Genomic DNA, 25762 nt, shown 5'->3' with positions numbered 1-25762 from the left:
ACACTGTACGATGGCACAAAAATATACTGTTGCAAAACTGCAAAATCTCATTACTTTGAATTTTGTCATTCAGTGATGAATTTACTCAATAAATGACTTTGCTATAACTATTTCAATATCTCAGGACTGTTGAAGCTAAGCATGGGACTATATGAGTGAAACTTTGTCCCATAAAAGTACTTACACTATATAAATGTTAATGACTAATGTGGTAGCACAAGGACAAGATACATGCCTGTTATATCTCTCCCCTGAACTTTTATATGAGTACTTCTTACAAGATACAGGACTCCCCATTTCCTGTAATTCCCTCCATCTCAGACTCACTGCAACACACACAGTCTCAATCATTGCCTGGGGACACAGTCACAGTCCTCTCTCGTGAATACCCCTCTGAGGTGACAAGCATCTCACTTTGTACTTCTCTCTGGGTAGACATCAAAAGCCAAAAGAAAAAACTAAATCTCCTTGCTACCATTGCTCTTGGACCGTGCATAGGGAAGACTATCATTGCTAGAAAGCACCACCAGTTGATGAAGGTACCTCAAACATTTCCTGTCAAACAGAGGGATCCCCTTTTGCCACCAGCTCCACAACATGGCAAGGGAAGGGCTAAGTCTACCCAAGATCTGTGTGACTGGCTCTTACCCTCGCCTCAGTTACTCTCAGGAAGCCCAAGTACCTGCTGCGAATCATAGAATCGTTGAGGTTGGAAGGGACCTCTAGAGGTCATCTAGTCCAACCCCCCTGCACACGCAGGGTCACCTAGAGCACATGGCACAGGACTGCATCCAAGTGGGTTTTGAAGATCTCCAGAGAAGCAGACTCCACAACCTCTCTTGGCAACCTGTTCCAGTGCTGAAGAAGAGAGGGCCAGGGGAGAAGGGCTTTCCTCCTATGCTCCCCTGCTAATCCATTTAACCACCTGCTCTCTATTCACTCAGTTTCTCTCTAGACAGGGATCATTAATGGCTTAACTTTCTTTTGGTCTTATATTCTGGCCTGCAAAAAAATTAGTTTGCTAACTACGATGGTAACAGGAACATCAATATTTCCTGGGACAAGCTCATTCGTTTTGTCCCTAAAGATCCACAGTATTACTACAAGTGATAAGATATATGTCCTTCAGTGTTCTCTTCAATACCTATTCATAGGTAACCTTACACCTGTATAGTGTTCATAATAATATTATTATGAATATTAATACAGCTTTTTCACAGCCATGTGTAAAAACACTTGTTCCAAAGCATGTGTGATCCATTTCAGGTGGTTCCTATTTTTTTTTTTAAAAAAAAAACATGTTTTACTAAAGAGAATAGTTAACAAACAATCACATTTAAGTGACAATAAAGCAAACTTCACTTGCTGATACCACTGTGTCAGTGGACACTTACCTGGAAAGAAGTGAAAACAGTATACAGTCCACTGCATTCAAAATACGTTTTAAATAGCGACAACTCCTGCTGACACTTCCTCTGTTTTGCTGTACAGCATGTACACTGCTGAATGATAGAAGCCCAGTTTTGCTACCGTGGGAGACCAATCATTCCTACAGAAATCAAGGCAAGTGCCCCTATCCTCCAGCAGCAGGTAGCCCATTAACTCATTGATTCACAGGGAATAAGTGACTGGAAAGATCCAAGGTATGTCAGTGTGAACACACGACAGTTCTGGGGATGTGGAGCTCTTCCTAGCATTCCTAACTCCCTAACCCTAATAACTTGAAGCTCAGTCTTAGTATTCATCTCACTCCCTGCTGTTTCTCAAAAGCAGGTGCCAAACTCAGGCAGGATTCAGGAGGTTTTACACATCCTGAACTTGTCTTTAGTAGACAATGTTAATTACACAGAGAGTGGGACATTCTGACTGCCACATCACTGACACTGGTGATAAGGAATCTTCACATGATCCCGGAAGAACGGAATGGTGGCATGTAATGACATATTGCTAGAGTTAACATGAGAGAAAATTGGTATTCTGCTATGAGATTCATAAACGTGAAGACATAATGTAGAAGTTAAGCTATTGGAGGAATACATGTCTCACTGGTACAGAACCTCACATACACAATAACAAATGCATAGATGGATACAAGAAACTTCAGTTTTTATTTTTAATGTTCTTAGAGGAAGTAGAACAATTGCCTGAGGGGGATAACTGCCTTTTTTTTTTTTTCCATTCTTTCTGCCTGCTATTCTCTATACCATTTCTTGCAATTCACTCCTTTCAAAGAAGCTTTCATCACAATCATCTTGTCTAGCTTATTCCTAGTGAAAATTTTAAAAGATGCACTTTATTCTTTCTCACTTAGGTGACCTAATTGGCAAGGAGAAACCCCAGTGATAAAAGTGTTTGCATGCTCTTTTGTCATCCAGGAACGCCTGCATTTATTTCTATATGGAAGGCGTGGAGGAAATTTTTAAGTCAAATGGATATAAAACAAAGGAAGCTTCCTTAGATTAGAATTCATTCTACATGATCTGATGGACAACATGTCTGCATTAAGGTCAGGAAAACATTTGGCTCTGATAGGGAACATGAGTTCCAACATAAACCTAAGAACAGCAGAAGGATTCAGCCAAAACATATTACAAGAAGATATGGTCCTTGCCTCAAGGACTTGCATGCTAAGTCAGATATGTGGTTACAGTTCAAATGCAAGGTACACTGTGCTGAAGGTTCCATTTCAGCACAGTAAAAAGTTAAAGTATCTATTTAATATCTTTTTATACAAATAATTGAAGAATTTTCCTGTGATAAGTGTTTTTTTTATAAAAATGATTTAGTTTAAAATTTAGCTAGAATGGCTAGCTAAGTGATGATACCCCAAATCTAAACTCCAGAAATATTTTGGAGTTGGAAATACAATTTATTAGTTATTTTTAGAAGAAAAAGTGCATTGATAAATATTTTTTTCCTTTAAATATATCTATTCTTGTTAAACATAACCATTAAAAGCATTTAACAAAGCCTTATTTTAGAAAAGACGTGTCTTCTACTTGAGGCAATAGCAATACTACGAAACTATAATTGGCACAGACGTAATGTTATAACTAACACAGAGTCCTACAAATAATTTCAGCAAAATATCCTATCGTGTGTCCCTTCTGTCCCCTCTCCATGAATAGATTCATGAAGAAACTATTTTAAAAAGATGCTGCTAATCTTTTAAAACGAAAATACACCAAGCAGAAATCTAAGTAGTTACATTCAACGTTGGTATTTGGAAATAAGTCAGAAAGACTAGTAGTTTATGTATTTAAACTATTAAGCATATCTGAGCTGCACAAGAATATCTGGTGTCCCTGAGCAATGGAGATAGCCAGCTTAATTCAGCTAAGATAATAGGTACTAAATTTGAGGGTCTGACAATGGCCTCTTTTCAAAGCTCTGCTGAAAAATATCACAGTCTGGTGAGAAAGGCAGCTATCTCATCCCATTGCTGAGACTGCCGTAGGGTGATATAACAGAGTTTAGAATTAAAGTTAATCTCTTGTTTATCCACTTGTAGGACCTCATCTACAAGTAAATACCAACATCTTTGCATCTCAACCTTTTAAAAAGAGCCAACCTTCCAAAAAGAAAATGAGTATATGCCGGCACACAGCATGTTGAGGAATAAAACCACTGAAGACTGCAAAGTGTTCAGAAACGAGGACTTGTTCTTGTTTGCAACAAGCCAGTCTTGCAGTCCAGCATGGAGAAGTTAGCCAGTGACCCCCATCTCTAATATTATCAGCTAATATTATGAGAATATGAGCGTCCTGTAGTCCTTGTCATGCTTCTATCACTCTATTTACAGAGATATCAAATGAAAAGCAACTATCTCAACTGCGAACCTATAAAAGGACTAAACGTAGCATATTCTTTCAATCTGTGGGCATGTGAAACTCATATCATGATAAATTGTAAACCTTCTATGTGTGTGGATATCTGGAAAAAAAAGGGGTCTAGGCAGTGCCCACTGCAGTGTCATCTGCCCTTATACATTAGTTTTTGAGTCAGTGATTTTATTCCTCAACTCAGTGCTGCGTACTGGGAAGACCGGCTGAGTTAACACTTTACAATAAGTAGGCACTACTGTCAAACTGGAATAGCTGTGACCAATCACAAGGTCACATCCTGATTTGCCTACTGAGAAAAATAATAGTGCACACACATATACATAAATACAATGAAACTTCCTGTATTTCAACAGTAGTGTCATTAAACTGCAGGAAAAAGTTAATCAAAGGGATTTCATTTCATGAAATGTCAAAAGAACAGAGTTTTTCAGCAGATGTTCTGGCAAGCAGAATGCAGAGCAAACTCTAAACTCTAATTGTGAGCTTCTCCCTCCTAGTAGGAATTTTCCAAACTGAACATTGCACTGTCTAATTGAAGCACTCAACCAGCACATGTTCTGCTCAAGCAAGTGTGTGAAGTCTGAAATAGTACATATAAGCAGTATTAATGTCCTTTGCTTTCAAGGCACCAAGCACTTGGGAACGACTATTCTTTAATTGGAAGCTGACATAAAACCTCAGTGTATTAAAAGGCTACCTCCTCTTGATGAAAAGACAATTTGTAAATATCCAGTAGAGAATGATGTCACACCTTAATTAAAAACAACAATTTCCATCTGTGCTTCAGTGCCTCTTTTGTTATAACATCGTAGAGACACCGACCCAACAGATTTTGAATAGGCTTAATACCTAAGCCTCACACATATTTAAGTCAATACTCTGGACAGAATTTGGTCACAGTTAGTAGATCTCTAAGACTCACCACTTTATCTGACAGCCATTCTTTGGACTGGAGGCATTATGGTAAGCCACACTTTTAACTCCTATGTTAGACACCTTTACTCCCTACTCATATTCTTCCCACATTCATTTATACACAGTTAGACAGAATTTCATTCAAACTACGAGCACTGGAGACCTTATTTAAGTTCTCTGGAATAAAATATTAGGAATGTAAAGAGCCAAATCACTTCTTAATCATAGACTGGTCTTAAAACATAACACAATATTTTTCTTATAGCTTCCCCATTTCTAATTTTGTCCTTTACCCTTTCTATTTGATTCCTGTAATTTAGCAAGGCATGAAGGAAAAAAAGCAAAAAATAACAAAACAAACAAACAAAAAACACGTACGTGAAAGCTAGCTTGCTGGTATAACACTTTTCACTACCAACGCTGCTTCCCTTGAACTGGAAAATTTAGTAGCATTTTAGCCTGGACAGAATCCTTCCTGTTTCATCTCTTCCCCAACCCCTCTTCCCCATCATTTCTTACATCTCCTCTAAACACAACAGTCTTATTCTCTCTGCTTTACTGTAAGCCTTTAGAATTCACAGAATAATTTGGATTCTAGATGTCTTCTGCTTCAACTTTGCACGTCTGTGTGCAGCAACAACTCACAGCTTTGGTCAGGCAGTTTTACTCTCCAGTGAACTGTGTATCTCCAGGGAGGGACATCCCACCACCTCTCTAAGCAAACCATTCTGGTACACACACTGTGAAAAAAAAAATGTTCCTAATATTTACATGGAATTTCTGTGCGACTTGGATACCTAAGATAGCAATTTAAAATGTCATAGGAAATATAGCTTTAGATACTTTAGTAGCTAATCATCCAGGGTTTTACTATAGTTACTGGAGATAAGTATTTCCAGATGATGATTAATGCCATCTCAGCTAAGTGCCTAGGATGAGGTGAATTGCTTTCTGGACCTACCTATCCTTTTGCATTGACTTAAGAAGGAGACAAATGGTTAGTTCAGAGTGGACATTTACTTTTAGACATATATTTAGATTATATGCATCTCATCACCATTAACTTAAATTTCTGCAAGAAAGGTCCTAATATTTTTGGTTACATCTTCCTACACTAGCGGCTTACCTTGCCACATGTTTGAATTAGAATGGCAGAGGCAAGAGAAGCCAACCTCATTTCAGGCCATTTATATTGGAATGTCCTGAAATGAGTTATATAGGGCCATGCTAAGATAGTTAAACAACTGATTTCTCAGGACTGTTTTTTTTTTTTCACTGGCACTATCACAATAGTGAGTAAGTCCACTTAATGACCACAAGTTTCTAACAATGAAAATGATGATTATTAGTTTCTGCATTTATTTTCCCCCTCTCCACATCAAATCTCTTTCCCTGTCTTTTCAGCCAGAAGCCAAGCGAGTCTATAGCACTGTAACTGACAGTTAGTTCTACCACTAAGTTTAGATTATGCAGACATATAGCTTTAAACCATCACCTTCCTTTTTAAATTGCATGCATTTGAATTTAAGTCTAAATCCAAAGACACAATTGGATTAGACCATTTATCTTCATAGATCAAATATACTTATGTGCATTCTTTGATGTTTAAATCACTCCCTAAAGATGGATTAGCCAGATCTGAATATATTCAAAATAGTTCCTTTAATTAACCATTTAAGTAAGGAAGAGTCAGTAGAAAGTGATGGCAACAAAAATCAGATATGAATAGCAACTAAATTAAGAAAAGCTCAATAGTTAGAGACATACACTTCTAAGAAAAGAGTGGAATAAATGAGAGAGGTATAGGAAAGAGGGAAAATCAATCTTCAGCTTTACCAGGAAGAGCCAGAGATTGTTGCAGTAAATCATTCCAGATAAAGTTTTGCAGTAATCTAAAAATTTTACATTTATCCAGCATTTTCAAGTGCTTATCTAGAATGAGGTAGTCCCCTGTATAGATTAAGCTTAAGCAATAACAATAGGACTTGACTATAACCATGTATTTTTATCTAGGTAAATCAAAGGAAAAATGAATGGCCTCAAGCATGATGAACAACCTTATGATAGATATGAAACCAGAAATTAGGTGATATCATCTAGCAGTCATCACTGATAAACCTGGATAACCCAACATTGATAAATTTTCTGTAGAGCCTGCGGGTAAGTATGAAGACAAAGAGTTGTAACTCAGATACATCTATGAGAGAAGATAGAAATACTTCAATACTAAAATACTTTTCAGGTCAAGAATGCAGTATCATTCTCCTATACAGGAAAGGTGAGTAATACAGAACTCTAAAAGGGAGACTTTTTTTTTCCTCCCAAAGACAAAAGAAACTTGGCTAGGCCCTAAGAATTGCCGTTAAAACAAGAGGGATGAACAATCTGCAGAACTATTGAAGTGTTATTTTGCTAGTTACTGGCTTTGGTCATTCATGGCAAAAGGTCCACTATCATGGTGGACTTGCTCCAGATAAGAGATGCAATTGAAGATTAAATAAATGACCAGCATCCACAGATTTGGTCAGCAATTGGTTTGGAATTATAATTAAAGAGGTTACTGTTTCATAGCTGTGATCTAAACCCATTATCTCATGTTACCACTTGGCATCTGTAATAGAAGATAATCTAATCAGCAATTTAGTAGTACTTATTTTATAAAATTCTTCATTGGTATTTAAGCTCCAGCTAGGAATTTCTGAATGAACAAAAATGAGAGAAAGGCCTGTAGTGATTATACTATGTGACAAAATAGATGGACTGCAATGCCAAATTAAAGTTATTCAGAATTGAGATCTCTTGTGTACAATTAATGATGGATGAATGAGATGAAACAAACAAAGGTCTAAGGATGGGTTTTAAAGACCATAATTTCAACCCCTACCTTTGAGGTTCAAAATCATTAGACTAACTTGAACAGATTTTCTTTTAATCTACATGCTTCAGTATTATTGGCTTGGAGAAGAAATATATCAAAAAGGCTACTTCCATTGCAAACAAGACAAAGAAAACACTGCAAATTTCAAAGCTGCATACATACTAAATGCATGACTAACTTATCGTTATAGAATGCTGGCTATTAATAGCATTCCAGTTAAACTCCCAGGCTTGCAATGAGTCCCTAATGAATGCATTTATAAGACTGGTTATTAAAAAAAAAAATAAGTCTTTTAAGAATTTTTTTTCATTAGCAAGCATGTACTTTCTCAACTTAACCTTGTTAAAAAGCTGGGGTGTCTCTCACTCTCTCATTCTACACTCTGAACAGGCAAGAACAACCAAACTCAATTTGACATTATTTTTGATACTATTGTGTGGTAAAAGTCTACCAAAACAATCATTTCTTAGTTTATAGTTCAGGAGTCTGGAAAAATGTATTTGTAGCAGTTTTTTAAAAATCTGCTGATTGTATAATAAGCATTTATATGCTTAAATCCCTGAGCAGGCTGAAGACTTAAACATTGTTAATGATACCTAAAGACCAAACTAGATGATTGCTAATCCTCCTCTTAAATAAGAGAAGTTATACACTGATAATACATTAATATCAAGTGTCTTTTTGCATTACTGATTAACCTTGTAGCTTACTGAAAAGCTTAATAAAATTTTAAGATGTTTAATGACTGAACTTGAGGTTGTTCTTCATAGCCTTTATCCTAGTATGTCCCTTGTATTAGTGAAAGTTCCATTAGTCACATCATCTTGGTTGATACAGCCTGTCTGTATTTTCACCTGAGCTGCTCAAGGCACACCACTAAATTTAGCATCTCAGAAAGAACCATGTACCCTCAGGGCCAGCATCAATTTCTGCAGCAAATCCCTTGCCATATCAGGGAGGCTTCTAAGAAGAAACTGAAGGACTTTTCAAAAAGTTGCAAGGGTTTGTGAAGAAAGAGCTAAAGGAAATAATTACAAATGGAATACATTTCCCAATCAATTGAGTGTTGTTGTCCTAGGGAAAAAAAGTGAATCCTCAGATCCATTTGCAGTTTGATGTCCTTTGAAAAAAAAAATGCTCTGCATTTTGTAAACTCAGGCTGTTTGAAAAGACAGGAGACATTTTCTTTACTCTACTATAGAGGAGATATGTACACACATACGTGCATGTGCGGAGGCAGACTTTGCTTTAATTTGCTGATTTACTTAATAGAAAAAACTAAGGCACCTAAAACCAAAAATATATATGCTGTCCTCTTTGCACACAGAAATTTAAGAAGAATCTCCCTTCATAAAAGAATCGTCATTGAGAAGCAATAATTCCACTGCACAGCTGTGGAATTATGACATTTTACAGAATCTGAGGGCTTGTTCATAGAAAATTATTTTCATCAATTTCGAAAGCATGCACACTTTTTAATTTCATGCTTGTTTTAGTTCAGTTTAAGATATATTTCAGTATGTACTGAAGTAATTTCTCTCTATTTCAAATTTGGAATGAAGAAATGAATTAAGTTTCAATCAGATATAGCTCCAATAAAGTAAGAATAAATAATACAGAGTTTAAGGGAACAAAGTTGCTTCAAAATGTATCAGATCTTTTTAAGTTCCTGGTAACTAAGAAAGAAAGGACGTGTCCCTGACCTGAACAAACAGCTATGGACTGTTTAACTGGATACTTTAACTTCATTTAGAAGGTTTAATTTTTTTTTTTCCTAGGGTAGGGGGTGGTGGTAGTGTTTTTTTTTGTTTTTGTTTGTTTTGCAAGGTAAGTGTATTTTTCACATGCCTATTCTGAACATTTGAGATATTTCTAAGTGTCTCGTCTTGCTAACCTTCTCCTCTTCCTCCCACCTCTCTTGCAGGCCCTAAGCCATATATCCTCTATTTTCCAAATGCTTAGCTGGCAGTGTCAGCATTGCTGCTCCTCTCCCGGGCTCCACTCTCTCATATTACTTCCTAACACAACAATAACTTGTGCTGCTTCCCAGTGCCTGGGACAGCACTGCTATAATTAACTCTGGCATCACGCCTATGATTTATTTTGTCATCTGAATCCCAGCTACACCAATAATTTACATTGGATCTATTAACAAATCAGTACTTTTCCAATACAGAATATGTGATGGATATTTCTTCATTCATTTCCAGCTGTCAGAAGCATATCACCTTAGACATTACCCTTACACTTCTGCTGCCAATAGCAAATCACAGTTCATATGCTCCCATCTTTCACTGCTTTTGAAGGTACCCAAGGAAATTCTCCTACGTACCTCCCTACCTGTGTATATCAGTCACCATCTGGAGACGGGAATGATGAAACTCAGGTTACAATTAATAAACTTTATCCTGCTGGTTCAATCCAATTCAGTCCTACCTCACAGAGGGCTATCACATGCCAGAACAACACATTTGGCTCAAGAATTTCCTAAAAAATAACTCACTGTAAGCACATTCTGGAAAATATCACAATGTGTTCTCTATTCTTCTGTTTGTCCTTAAGTTGTCAGAGGGGGAATATAGGGACAGATAATGCTTTGGCCTGGTCCTGTTCTCTGTTTTGTTGTTATAATCTCATGGAATCACTCTCAGGCTTCGCTAGCTGCCATAGCTGTTGAAGCTAAGGGTTTATACATGCATCGCATCAACTGTTTCACATTGTTGATGGGAGAGGATTTTTGGCTCAAACACAGAAAGCAATCAGGTACACCGATATTGAAATATCAAGCTGTGATAACTGGGCTATACTATTTTCAGCATCCCCACTTGCATCTTTGAATGGTGGACAGGGCTACCTGCATTTTTAATATAACACGAACATGGTAAACTATAAATAAGCTCAGTGATAACTATGCAAGAATAAAAGAAGTTAAGGCTGCAGCCTTACACCTTTTCTGGCTTCTTGACAACTGTCTCAGCATTAGCTTAACATAAGCTCAGTATCCTAAAGTTTTTTTTCAAATATACCCGTCAAAGGGTTACTTTGTTCAACTGCAGGAACTCTTTTCACAGCCTCCAGCTGTTTAGGATCACCATCTCTACAATCCTAGGAATTTCACACTAGTAAATGACAGAAAGAAACTTCTACCAGTCAGCTTTTCATCAGGCTTTGCACCACCTCCAGCTGTAGATAAAGTGGATCCTTTCTATATACCTTTCCTATATATCTTATATCTTAAGAGAGATCATACAACTCAATTCTAAACATGATGGTCTTTGTTATGTCTGGAAACAACAGAATCGTTTTAAAATTTAGATCCTTTATGATATAAAATAATATAGAAATGTACTATGTCATCTAAAACTTCCAATTTTTCACCATACCAAAATTTTAATGCAGGACAAAATACATTGTTTGCATGACAAGTCTAGTCTTTCAAATACTAAGAATTTGATATTAATCTCTTATATGAAAAAGTACTTTAAAAAATTGAGCTCATGAGAGATATGGCCATCTGTACCATTGTTTTTAAATTATTTTGGTTGTAAATTTAATACATCTAAACATTTGCACAGTATTCAGTGGAGCCAAAGGACACATGCCAGGGAAAACAGTAGTTGCATGGGAATCTGGAGTTCCAAATCCCAATTCTACTGTTCAAGTTCAATATATAACCTTTGAGGATTTTCTTTCCTTATCAAAAATATGTTAGGATAAAATAAATTAGACAGACTGTGGACATTACAGAACTATTCCATCAGAGACTACATCTGACTTCAGATAAATGAATTCTTCAGTATGTGCCATTTACTAGCCAAAACTACTGTGACTGAGAACACTGAGAGGAAAAAAAAGAGCTTCAGATCCTTTACTTACTATAAAGAATACGAGTAGATGTGTCAAATTCTTGAATACCAAAAGCAATGTTATTGCATGCCAAGACTATGCAATTAAAATGGTAATTGTGCTTAGGAATGTGTTTTTTTTTTTTTTTTTCTGTGTAAAATTACCTGTTTTGCAAACTAATGCTTTTTTCAACATATACCTTTGGTATTTACTCTTAAGCAGAACAAACTGCAGGTTGTGAACAAATTCAGTAAATAGTTATTCATCTAGGTTAGCAACACAAACATGGCTAAGGTTAGGAAAGATTCCTGCCTTACTTTCAATCTCTCTGAGTGTCTCACCAACAGAAATAATAATGATTTAAGAATTTTATCACTCTTTCTTCCTCAGAGTAGACTAATCAAATGACTTGTGATTCCTTTTCACTTTAATTGCAGCTTTTTAGAAACAAGTTAATAATCATCCACATTTAAACTATAGATTTTATGAGTTATACTTATTAAACCTATTAAAGTTTTATAGTCTTTTCAGAATAATCATTGATCTTTTCCATCTGAGTGCTATTAAGACAAAGGGTGTAAACATCAACCGATTAAAACATTGTTTAAAATGCTTTATTAAAATTTAGACTTAAGTAATCCCACTCATCAAGACTTGAAAAATCTGGAGTTCACTTCATTTAAGTTCCTTTACGAGAATGTTTTGCATGCAAAGCTAAAGTCTGAGGGACCTTTAGTCCCCAAAATAGGCTGTGCTGTTGCCATTACCTAGGATGCTATGACTCTCCAAGAGCAAGTTATCTGACAGCTCACTGTGCACTGCCTTCTAGCAAATGTGCAAGGCAGGATGAGTTAACTCCAAAAACCTTTATTCTTTTACTGTTATTAATCACCAGTTAAACAAACAAGCATGTCAGATATTGATGCTATTGATTTTTTTTAAACATATAAAATTGTTAATTTATCAATTAAAAAACAAAAACACTTCAGTAAATTAAAGGATACCCAAGAAACAAAGCTTGCTGCCTATCATTTTTAGGAACTGATAGCAGGTTACACAGACCTTCACCCTGAGATTATTTCCTGAAACACTCCTCTTGCAAAGCTCTCCACAGTTATACTCCATAATCCATTTTCTAATAGCTCAGATAAGAGTATATACAACCAGTGTGCTTCTGCATGAGGCCTTTTCAGTTACAGACCAGGAACTGGTGCAGGCTAGTTAAAATCCACCCATCCTTGCACAACAAAAATGACGTTCTTAAGCCGCAAGATGATGAGTGACTGGAGAGCAACACGCTGCCAGCAAAACCCTAAGGCAGCTGCAAGCTCCCAAGCAGAGGGCAGGATGGCTTGTGATACTTGCTCAGTCAGCATTAAGTCTACTGGCTCAGACAAAGCTGAAATGAGAACGTACACAAAAGGCAGATGTTGAAAGACCACCACTATTGAGACATCAGTGAGGACCTTGAATGAGGCCATAGGGCTGACTGCCAGGAGAGGGGATAACTGGAGAAGGCTAAACACAGGTGAGGCTACCATATGCTTACTGGAAATAAGTCATCTTTATGATTCTTTAATATCTAAGGAAGCAGAATGAAGCAGAATTACCAAAAGGACCGGTAACACTCCAAAAACCTAAAGAGGAAACAGGTATGATCAGAGGATCTGCATCCAGATTGCAGCAAAAGGAGTTAAATTCAAGGACAGTCATTACAATTTTCAGCAAGGTGAAATGATACAAACATAGGGCATTTTAAGGTAATCTTAAAATTCTCTTCCCCAGGAGAATGCATCCTAGAAACCTCAATTTCCACAGAAAGCACTCACAGGTTGGAGCACATTTGATATCAATTTAATTTATATAAAAATAAAACTTTTTAATAGATTTTTAAGGTATCTATCCATTTGTACCCCTAAGCAAATTCCTCTAAACTCTCAAAACTGCTGTTATCTATGTGGTAACAGGTGACAGCTGCTCATTATGAGCATAGGATGCTGCTAATTCTCTAACTGGAACATCATTGTAGAGTGGCTCAAATAAGCTGCTAGAAAAGGCAAGCGAATCCAAAAATGGGACCAGGGGTGTACTGAAACATAAGGAAAGCTCAGAAAAAGATAGCAAGAAAATCGTTGTTCAGGTCTGGGCTGAAACTTGCAGGAGCACCGGCTGTTAGCTGCAAGCAGAGGCCAGGAGTTTTAGAGGAGGCTGCAAAAGGATTAAGGTTAGATTTTGTTGGATGTTCCTTACCCCTGCAGAAAGTCCAAAGAAATTTAAACAAATCACACTGGTGACAACTGCTAGGATGCTCAGATGCTACTCCCTAGCCATTCTGCAGTGCAATGCCAAAAAACCCCCATGCTACCCCAGGCTGCCATGGGAAGGATACCCAAGGGCAGCAGGAAGATTCATTTATAGAGCCAGAACGTCGACACTGTTCCATGCCCATGACTCTGGGCATAGGCAATACAAGAGCAGATAGATATAGCATTCCTGAAGATCTGGATCAACCCTAAACCGTCTTAAAACAAGGAAGAAAACTTGAGAGCTTAATTCCACTCTATTTTCTGAGCTGTAAATTTTACTTTCACAGCATAGAATCAGAACTGTAATGTTATTATTTCAGACAGAGACCAGGGTATAGATTAAGGATTTAAATAAACAGCAAATAAATCCGGCCAATTCAAACAACTGAATATTTCATACTGATGTTGATTCATCCCTTTCGCAAGACCAAAATATAAATATTTGAATTGCCTGTATTCTGTTGTTTGCTCATTACCTGAGGCCCCTTCTTCCTTACTGACTTCTTAATTAAACAGCCTGGACAGAGAAGAAATGTTAATATAATAAAAGAACTTCAACCCAACCATTGTTTTTACTTATATTAGTACATTTTTTAAAAACATTTTGACTAATATTCATCTAAACAGCAATAGAGGCATAGGCTATAAAGAAGAGTATAGCCAGCTTATAGCTCAAATATGGAAAAGAAAAAGGTAAGCCAAAAACTGTATTTCTAGAAACCTTGTTTAGGTAAATGAGCAGCCATGCAAGAAATATTTCCAGAAAAAATAATACCCTCTGTTCGTTTGAAAAATTAACAATTCTATGCAGGACAGTTCTTCAGCTGATAAAGCAATAACATTAAAAATCAGCAGCAGTTCAGACTGCATTCTTACTGACAAGTTCTTCTGTACAGACCATATTATGTTTTGATTCACATTAAACTGAGACGATCACATTGTCATCTGCGCTGACTGTCCCTTTCTGGAAACAAAGCCTGCTGACAGCATGTCGTCACTACCGCACTTTGAAGTATTTTATAGGCTGAAGAAAAATGGTCTCATTATGTTCCCCTTGATCAATTAGCTCAGAAGACACAAAACAAAGCTATTATGTAGAGTCTCACAAAAAAAAATAGATTTTATTTTGCAAATTTCATGCTGCTACTCTTCAGGAAAAAGCAAGAACAACAAAAATTATGTATTTCAAATTCCTTCTCTATTATTTGCTATCAAAATATACATTGTATCCATAATATCCAGAAATCTGGCACGTCATCTCTGACACATATCTCTCTTCTAGATAAAGACAAAAAAATACCCAGGACAATAGCCTCAGGAAAACATTTTTAAAAATGTCCTCTGGCAGTTTTTTCCTGGGTTTTCTCAGCATTTCTTGGCCTAACCCTCCCAGAGATACTTCAGTTAGAATGCAGCTTTCCTTCATTGCCCATTTCTATCACTTGTCTGGCCACATTAGGAAAAAAAAACCCTGCATGTCTCAAGCAGCTCTGTACCGGGCAATTCAGTGGTTAACAGCAAGCTACACAGAGCCTGACAGCAAGACCAAATGGGAGATAAAAGCAGCTCCCACTGAAACACGCCGCAACTGCTCCCTATCCTGCTACTCCCTGTCTACTAACAGCAGCTTCACTTCTATGAAGAGAGAGCGTATCCTTTGTGCTGCCCTGCAGCCCGCTCCCACATTGCTCAGGATGGTTTTCTAGAGGCAAGGAGCACTATCAGCCCTAACCTATGGGTGATATCCATAGTTTTGTTTCCCTCCATGTGGCAAATCCTATCAAGGAAGGTAAGACATGAAGCCTAAAAAGTTGCACCTGCAACTACTAGTATAGAATAAGCAAATAAGAAAAATCAGCGCACTGAACAAGGATTACTACACGTCAATCAAAAGAAAGAGACATCTATGGAATGATAGCTCATTTTCAACCATATTTAGTACAGTTCTGGCACAAGTACTTCGCTTTCAATCATAAGCTGCTAGTCAAAAGTGCAATCATGTTTCTTTCCACAGGATGCTTTTCTAGGAAACTTTCCACTGGCACCAAAGGGAGATCAAACTTTGGTTTGAGATAGTATACAACTTCTCAAAAATATCCCTACTTCTGCTAACAAATATTCAGTCAATTCTTCAACTTTATGCGCCTCTTCCACTATCTATTATAGTATATTACATATACAGTCTGCAAAGTGTGACATAAAACTTCTAGAAAACAAATTGGAAAAACAGATATAAGAATAAAGAAGGACTGCAATGCATTGCCTGGTTTCCTATTTATTAATAGCAAATGTCTGGATTTGTAAACTTCTAATTCTGACTATCAAGATATTGAAAAAAATTCTGGGTACCAGAAATGAGTAAAACCTAGTTTTTGATCTGTGCTTTGAAGATGATGGATGCTGGAGACTGTGAGCTTTTTTTTTTTTTTTTTTTTTTTTTTTTTTTTAAAGAAAGAAACAGAGGCTTTTTCTGAGTTCTGAGGTACGGCCTATTTCTGTGATAGGGTCTACTTTTCTATGGTAGTGTCATCATCTCCCTCATGTCTTTCCTCTTAGTCTGGGCACGCTTAGCAGTATTCTCCCACAGGAACAACTTAATTAACTTTTAGTTAGAACTTAAGTTAGAACTTTTAGAAGAACATAGTTAATATTTAGATTTTGATGCTTTGTGTAATTTCTTTGCAACCAAGCATTGGCTTGTGAGCAGAAAAAAACCATACCTTTGTGTTCACACATATACCCAAGCTTGTATATGTATAACATACAGCTATAGTTAGCATTATAGCAGTATAGCAGTAACAAGTGCAACTGCTAAAGGTATATATATCTAAGAACATGCTCTAGAAAGCATGCAGACTTAAAGCTTTTCACACTACAGTCAAAAAGCTGGAAGTATACCAAATGTTTGCTAAGAACTGTTTATAGATATAGATTCTTTCATTCATAAAATTTACTCATTTATATTCCGTGCAATTGATTCATCTTTTTATGCCAGATAAACTTGCAATGGACTTCTGATTCTTCAGGGTCTGCAAAGCAGTGTGTTCTCTTCAATTTAAACAGCTGTGTTGTTAAAATTTCTTTTTATGCACAACTTGAGGGTACCTATTTGCTTCACAATTATGTATATAGCACCCACAAATGTTCAGCTAACCAGATTGTTAATTGGTATATTTGGTTTATACTTTGTTGTATAAATAGAAAATGTCACTCATGAAACTGAATGCTTCAGAGGTTCATGAGGTTCATCTTCCTTGCATTTCTCAGGTTATATGCTTTTTCTTTTCCCTTTCCTCAGTGCCCCTGAGACACTATCCAGAAAGGTTTGTCCCTACTGCATTGTATCTCCTCTCTTCTGCCTTTGCAGTGGTTGGCACTGAATGTTTCCCTCAGTGGCAGCCATCAGCAACTGAGCTAACTTTAGACCAAAATCATCGATAACAAAGAAAACCTTGCCTTTGTAATTAACTTAAATAGAAAAAAGGAAAGTTATAGAAAACAGCTCCTTGCTACCATTATCTCTGGTACTGTAGTTAAGATTGGTATTTGTTTTTTTTTAGTTCTTTTGCACATGTCTGAAGAATCTCCATCAGCATGGAGAATCCAACAAGTAAATTACTTTTCATCTGAATCTTAACAATCCCTTATGATTGTCTTTAGATACAATTAGAAGCCAGCTTCATAAACAGGAGCATTTCTCTGTAAAGTTACAATACCATCTCAGCACTTCAGTCCTCTGATTTCTGAATAGAATTTAATATATCACTCTTGAGTGGGTTACAATCTGCTCACTAACGTGGAGTTCATCTAATCAAATGTAGTTTCAGGTCAGCTCAGCCAGTCCTTCATTACTTATGGGGTTCTTCTCATCCCTAAGCAGACACATAAAGCAGATGAACTGCACCCTACTTTTGTGCATTTTGCTCCACTAAAAATGGAGGAATTTCCTGGTTTTCTCCATTCTCTTTTACAAAGAAACTTAGGGCCAACTTAGATATTCATGTCTGTTGTACTCCAATTTTAAATTGTGTACAATGATCGTCACAACCAGACACTAATTCTTTTCCCTAAAACATGACTGCATTTTTTTTTCTGAAGTTTTTCCTTGATCATTGCTTTTCTCAAAGGAAGGCTGTTTAAAAGTGGTCTGAAGTAGCCTCTTGAGAAGTAGTCCAGATCTGCCGCTAAACTTAATAGTTTCTGTAGACTTGAGGGAGGGTAAAGAGGCCTTTAGAAAACCCTTTCATAAGACACAGTTATGACCTTGAGGTCTCAATCTGGCTAATGCTAATAAATCCACAACAAAGAGGAGAAAGTGCACTTCAGTGGCTTGGAGTTCTGGCTCCTATATAAACTTTCTGCTTAACCTTGACTTACTCACAAACTCTAAGTGCTTCTCTGCTGACACTTCAGTATGAAGCCCTCGAATATGAAGTCCCTGAATATGAAGTACTAATAACAGCTACAATCACACATGGGCATGCATATTTAGGAAGGTCATTTTTTGCTCAAACACTCTGTTTTCTGCCTTATACTCCCCTATCTAAAGCCCTTGTCATACATTCTGTTCAAAGTCAAATTCGGCTTGTAGGTTACCTTCTCCTTAACGCTCAGCAGCAGATGATGTGTCCCCAAAGGTTTGTCAGCCTGGAAAAAAAAAATCTAGAAATACGCAGAACTTCCCAGCTAGCCTACATGTTTGGAGGATGCCATTAACCAGCTCTGGCATATGAACTAAACATAGCAGTGTTCAATAACGGACTGTTCAGAAGGAAAATGGGAACACTGAGGATGCTTCTGCATGTCAGCACATGTGATGAGAAGGCAAAGGTCATTTTGCAAGGCACATAGTGTGAAAGGCAAGGCCGATGACAGCTCTGAGGACTGCATCCGCACGCTCAGGACTGTCACAGTGAGTAAAGGTAGATTTGGCAGATGGCAACAGATCACAGGAAGCAGCAAGCTGCATGAGAATGTACTCCCGAGTATTGCTTAAAATGACTGCTACTCTTCTTCTTGAAAATTAGGCACAATTTACTGAAAAACTGAAAAAGCATGATGTCTCTGAATTTAACTATTATGCATACACCAAAAAGAAAAATTACTGAGCGGATGTTCAAGAGTAATAAGGTTTCAATAGGAGTCTATTTTTCCTTTCTGAGCTCCAAATTATTTTTAAAATATATTCCCCCCCCCAAGACAGAAATAGGTTAAGAACAGTCTTTGTAAGAAAAAAAAATACAGCCTTACAGAACAATATCAAATTATCAATTATTTATTTAAATTAATCGTTAAAATTGCATTTGAAATACGTAGTTAATTGGCAAAACAATCCCAAAGTCCCAAACTATGGAAAATATGAAATAAATGGATATTATAACTGCAATAAATATATTCAGTCATCACAGAGAAAAAATAATAAGAAAAAAAATCTAAAAAATAATAGCCTCAAATATAATTATTCATACCTTTCATAATGTACTATCAACAGTTTATTTTTAAGTATTTTGTAAAACATGCTGCACACTTCTATACATTTTTTAAATTTGAGAATGTAATTCGGAAATAATAATTCTTTGACATGTTGCTTCTGAGTATTTTAAGACTTGTAGCTATAGCTTCTCTATCTTCATTAATGCAGTCAATAGCTTGCATTTAAGACTGCATAAATAAATATTTTTTAGAATTAGTACATTTTAATTACTTTAAAGCAAAATGAACATCCACAAAAGGTAAATAAATTAACATTTAATTATGGAAATTTGCTATTGATTACTACAAATGACTTCTAGAATGGGCATGTTCTTTTATTACTCTTAATTATGGCAATTAAGATTTTTACATGTTAATTAAATTGTTTTGATATGAAAATTTCCATAGATCCTCTCTTTCAAGACAGGTATGCACACTAGACTCATTTTTTTTTCTATAACTTGTATACATAAATAAGGAAAAGATAATGTAGAGTACTCTGAAATAAAAAGGGGAATAAATATATAAAGTAAATAGGATTTTAATATCATTGTAGATTTTTCCTTCTTATGGCATTAAATATCAGAAACAGGAAAATGGAAACACTCAGGCCATATCCCACTAAAATAATGAAAATATCTAAGAAGTAGTATGTAGATTTCTAAAATCACAGGCAGTGTGTCTAAGTAAAGACTTTTTTAAGGTAAACAGCCTAGACTTTTACTTAAGATGTCAAAAATAAAACACTCCAACGTGAAGAGAATTCCCTGGTTTGTTTTCCAATTAATAGTTCCATACATACGCCAGCCACTGCTGCTCTATTGTTGCTCCAATTGCCGTTACAGTTTTATCTTTTGTAGCCACTCCGATGTGTAAATCTTTAAGTATTTCTCAGGAAGCTTGTTAGAGACTGGATGTCAAATTCCACCACTGCAAGAGCTTCACTCTTACAGCAAACTGTAAGTTAGTGAGATTCTTCTCTTCTTAAATTACAGTGGGAAACTCACAAGCCCAGGCACCGAATAAGGCCTGCAACTTTATTTCATGCCACTTGGGATCATATCATTTTTTCCTTCTACATTACTTCTGGCTAACACTTAGCTATGCTTTAATTTATGGCCTACCAGTGTGTCTGAAAGAGCTATTTGGCCCTCAGTAAGGGAAAGGATATTCCAGGTTTAATTGAGTACATAAAATTTTACTTTGTGCCCTCTTGAGTCTTCTGTGGAAACTGTGGCTCACTGAAGTGGACAGTAACTATTAGGAGTGTACTTACTGCATTGAAGTTGGGGAAGAGATTGACTGCTGCGGCAGTGTCCAGAGGAAATGGAAGAAATGGTTTAATATCCAGCGATGGCTGCAAAGGTGGAGCAGGAGGACGCACTAGGGCTGGAAGAGCAGGGCTCTGGCATGTACCACCTACATGCAAAAAAGACAGAAGACATTCAAAAATAATACAACTACAAAGAAACTAAAAATCAATGCTAAAAGCAGCTACTGGGTTAAACATGCATTTTTACTTGCCTGCAATTTACTGCATTATCGAAAAAGAGTGCAGCTGACTCACCAGCTCTCGGTTTTAGTTCTTTGCCAGGAACTGCTTCAGGTATCAATATTTCATTATTTAAAATTAGCTAGTAAATCATTTCTCTCCCTGGAATACCTGGAATGACAGTTCAGCCTACATCTGACTTCCGTTTACAACTTCATCTAGTCTCAGTCTATTAAAACTCGTGTTGTACTCCAGCCCTGTTACTCAGACTCCTTGGGCAAACTTTGCATCAAAAGAAAGAAAGAAACAAAAAAGCAGAAAAACAACAAACCCAGCTGTTCTGCTCAGAAAAAGTCAAGCCATTTGCAGACCTCTCATTTTTTAATTAAATGCTCCCTTACTGAGCTCACAGCTTCATAGTCAACCTGTACCTAGCAAACAGAACATACCTTGCTGCCTCAGCAGTTGATCAATACAAATCTATTGCAAAACTGCTGCTGAAATACAAGTTTCAGCAGCCGCTGAAATTCTGTTTGTCCCTTTTACTTCAAAGAGCTCTGACTAACATGCTGTTGCAGGAGGTGGAGCTGATTCTTACAAAGCAGAAAGCTTCTCCTTCCTAATGCCACCAGCTACCCCTCCTGTGGGAACATTATGCAAACAAAGTAATCCCCTTGCATACCAATAAGCAGCTACCTGTTTGCAGCAGATCATGTTTTAGTTATTTGTTTGCTCCCCTGCCACAGACAGTTAAAAGCTGGAAGCCCAATCTCTGCTTCCAGTGTCTCCCATATTTTGGTTGCATTCCAAAACATCAATTCCCTGTTAATTAAAGACTATTTGGATCCTAGGAAACTGTTAAAATATGCCAGTGTTCTTCTAATCCGAGAGGCAGGCAGCAGACTGTAAAAACCTTCTGGTAAGAGTCCAAGAAACATTTAAAAAATGTAAAGGGAGTTTTACCCCACTCATTGAACAGAGAGACAGGAAGACAGACTGACAGAGAGAGCAGAAATCCATTCCTCTTTTTTTTTTTTTTCTTCCATACAGAGAGACACTTCATTAGTTGAATAGCACACATTTTTAAAGCTCAAATATAAAGTAGTCATAATGATGTCAGGAATCTCTCTGTGTTTGGCTAGCAAATCTGCTAACCAGAGTTGCAATTTAGCACTTCTTTTTGAGGGCTAACAGCATAGAATTTAATTAACCAGTTGTAACAGACCATCAGTAGTTCTTCTAGGTATGAAGTCAGCTGGAGCCAAGTTTTCAAAGGCGGTATTTTTTGCCAACTTTGTGAAGCATTTCACTAAGTATCATTGAAAGGAAAGCATTATCCACTAGTAAACCAAAGGTATTAGCTTAGGGTTCATTCCAATCTCGTGCTAGTTTTTGCCCTGCAGCAAGCATTTTATTGTTGAAGTATTTTCTGTGTTTGCCTTAGTGTAAGAGTGTACCAAGTCAGGCTCTTGGAATGAAGCTACTAAGGAGACGGGCAAGAGAAAAACAGAAAGTAAATGTTTTGCTTCCTATAGCGTACTAGAATAAAACTATCAGCTATCTAACAATATTGTAACACTGAAATTTAAGTGAGTAGACTGACTTAAAGTAAGCAGGGTACAAAACTGTCACCGTTTTGGCAGTTCCTATATTCCCACAGAATTATCTCCAAAAAAAAGTCAGAATTCACCAGAATGATGATAGGATCAGGTCACTCTTACTCCTTGGGAATAGGAAAGGTCTATAAAGATGTCTGTTAGCTGTGGGATTTACATCCCACAGCTGGAAGGATTCAAGCCCAATCTCTGCTTCCATTTCACAAATGCAAATGCAAACTGGATTCAGAAATATTGCACGTGCTCGGCTCTTGGCTGGGAACCGCGTCTTCTAGTGTATTATCTCGGTGATATGGAAGAAATGTTCAGCCTCACAGGTTCTGACTACCCATAACACTGCTATCCCCTACGCCTGTGGCATACCATGCCATAAGGGATGAAATAGTTCTTGCTGTGATCCTTTCCTGTCGCATGACTAGGCACTCACCCACCTGCTTCTGCCAACCAGTGCTGCACAGAGTCATCTGGGGACAAGAACACACTTTAAAAGGAAAAATTCAGCCAACTCTGCAGGACATTGGCTGGAACTCTGAGCCTCTGGAACAGAGTTTAAAATCTAACACAGTCCTGGCTATGGTGGCACAGAAAATGAGCATATTCAGGAGTACAGCTGCTCTCTGTTTTTGCAATAGTGTGAGACATTTCCCTTAATGCTGGAACATGTGATTGGTATCATGAAATTTGAGCTTTCACTTGAAAGTTTCTAATTTTTATGGCTGTGAATACTAGATATTTTTTTTCCATTTGCCAAGTACAGAGTTGTACTCTAGAATCAGCAGCAGAAACTCCAAAGCAATTGCAAGCACTTCTATGACTCAGCTGAACTGAAAAAGCCTTTGGACAATACTTGGGAACATCAGCATTAACTTCTTCCATTCTCATCCATTAGCAGAGCCATAGAGAAGTGTAGAAGCCAACAGAAGAGAGAGCTTTCAGAGAACTGAGAACTTGTAGAGAACTTTTGTAAAGAAGGAAATATCAAGCATATAAATGACATCAAAAAAGGAACATAAGGGAAAAGAGAAAGCCAAACAGAGAAGAGAAAAAAAAAAAAAAAAAGGAAAAGAAAGGGGGAATATAGTAGAACTCATATAGCAGAGTTCCTTTTGTATCTAAGTGATGTCACGTATGACAACAGCACAGTTGGAAGTAGTGTTACCTGTATGATTTTAGCACAAGACTTAGAGAGGCACTTCTGGTTACTGTTACAGAACTCTATCCATTCAGGTTGCTCATGATTGTTTTGCTCTTCTGGCACATTCTGTACCATCACTTTTTGCACCCAGACCTCCATAACTCTCCCCACGCAGTGCAACACCCCGGCCAACAGAGCAATCCTGCTCTGCTAGGAGGCTGCCTACTGAGGCACAAGTTGAAATACCTGCATCCCACCGTAGATCTTTTTCTTAATCACCACTCAGAGGAAATGACTCAATACCATTCTCTTTAAGAACTTCCCACAGCACTGAATGGAGTTCCACTTTGATGAATAAAGGGATGGTATTTGGCATTCTTAGCCCTCGGACCATATTTTTTTTTCCATTGTTTTGTGTTTGATGCTCTGCATTACCTGAAGTTCAGCTAAACGTCACTGATAAAACTTAAGTGCACTTCTGGCAAGAAATGAGAGACACAACAGTCCTTCAAAATTAAGGACAATACAAGTCTAACGCAATATTTGATGAGCAGTTTCTACCATTCTTCAAAACGGGAAGAAACAAACTTATTTACTACTTCCAGTTTTACAAGTTTGCAGTATTATGCAATAAATGCCTTTAAAAATTACTTCTTTAAAAAGAGCAAGACTCTTTTAGAACACCCAGATCCTCAACAGGAGATAATTGTTGTGGACATCTGTGAATTTCATCTCTATGCTTTGGACATAATTTTCTTTCATAAGAAGATGAGGGTTACTGCAACTTAGAAGTTTATAAATTAACCAAATTTGAAGTAATCATTTGTTCCTTCAATTTTCACACCATTTAAGACACTGACAAGATAATCTCTTAGCCAGAGGCATTGGCAACATACCCAAGGTAAACATGTGCAAACAAGTTTGAAGAGAAACTTGCCATGAACCTCTGCCCCTCACTAAGACTGTTAGGATGCTGAGACGTTCAGACAACTCCTCCAGTCTCAATAAAACTATTTTTACAAATGGATGCACTTTTGTTCATCCAGAGAGGTCTGCTGCTTACCTGGGGCCAAAATAAAGGATATCACAGAAAGGCTCCCAAGAATTGTTCAGGAGTCGGACTATTATCCTCTACTATTGATTCATGTGGGTGCTAATGATGCCATGAGGAAAATGAGGGACGTCAAGCAAGACTTCAGAGCCCTAGGGATGGCCATCAAAGGTACAGGTGCCCAGGTGGTGTTCTCCTCCATTCTGCCAACGAGGGGAATGGACTCAAGGAGGAGAAGGCGGATATGGCAGCTTAACAACTGGCTGCGCCGCTGGACCTGGCAACAGGGTTTCGGCTTCTACGACCATGGGTCTCTGTTTGATGACCATCAGCTAGTGGGGAACGATGGTACTCATCTTAGCAAGAGGGGCACACATCTCTTTGCAAAAAGGCTGGCCAACCTGGTTAGGAGGGCTTTAAACTAGGCAAGAAGGGGGAAGGGGAGTGGCACACTGACGCGGCAAGCAGTACCGCACAGCCCAGGTCAGATGGCATCCAGCGGGAGTATGGTAGTGGGGAAGTGAGGATAGGAAATGATCACAGAGGGTCCTCTTTCACCCCTCCTGGGAAACCTGTGGCCTCTGTTGCTTCCCTGAAATGCCTGTATACCAATGCGCGAAGCATGGGGAATAAGCAGGATGAACTGGAGATCTGTGTGCAGTCCCAGCGTCATGATCTCATCGGAATCACAGAGACGTGGTGGGATAGCTCGCATGACTGGAGCGCTGCCATGGAAGGCTATGTGCTCTTTAGGAAGGACAGGCTGGGAAGGCGAGGTGGTGGAGTTGCTCTTTATGTGAGAGAGCAACTGGAATGCATGGAGCTCAACCTGGGAGTCGAGGATGAGCGAGTTGAGAGCTTGTGGGTAAGGATTAGAGGGCAGGCTAATGTGGGAGACACTGTGGTGGGTGTCTGCTACCGGCCACCTGACCAAGACGAGGAGGTTGATGAGGCCTTCTATAGGCAGCTGGATGTTGCCTCACGGTCACAGGCCCTGGTTCTCATGGGGGACTTCAACTACCCCGACATCAACTGGGAGGACAACACAGCCAGGCATAAGCAGTCCTGGAGGTTCCTGCAGAGCGTCGATGATAACTTTTTGACGCAGGTTGTGGAGGAGCCGACGAGGAGAGGTGGGCTACTGGACCTCGTGCTATCAAATAGGGAGGGCCTAGTAGGAGATGTGAAGGTGGGGGGTAGCCTCGG

The 25762-nt window shown here is 37.9% G+C and overlaps 1 protein-coding gene and 1 long non-coding RNA gene across 2 annotated transcripts in view; both read right to left on the bottom strand.

The window, feature by feature from the left end:
* LOC148595346 (uncharacterized) overlaps positions 1 to 25762 on the bottom strand; it is a 157328-nt gene that overhangs the window by 100240 nt on the left and 31326 nt on the right. The window lies entirely within an intron of this gene.
* Positions 1 to 25762, bottom strand: part of ZNF385D (zinc finger protein 385D) — a 151592-nt gene that overhangs the window by 99480 nt on the left and 26350 nt on the right. The window contains exon 2 of the mRNA XM_088521198.1: positions 20539 to 20681. Coding sequence (XP_088377324.1) covers positions 20539 to 20681 — 143 coding nt within the window. The remainder of the gene's footprint in view (positions 1 to 20538; positions 20682 to 25762) is intronic.

The sequence above is a fragment of the Tinamus guttatus genome, unplaced genomic scaffold (assembly GCF_059628265.1).
Source record: "Tinamus guttatus ecotype Peru unplaced genomic scaffold, ASM5962826v1 Tinamus_guttatus_pri_ptg000115l, whole genome shotgun sequence".
Lineage (NCBI taxonomy): Eukaryota > Metazoa > Chordata > Aves > Tinamiformes > Tinamidae > Tinamus > Tinamus guttatus.
Note: the sequence above shows the minus strand (reverse complement) of the source record. Positions and strands in the feature narration are given on the sequence as shown.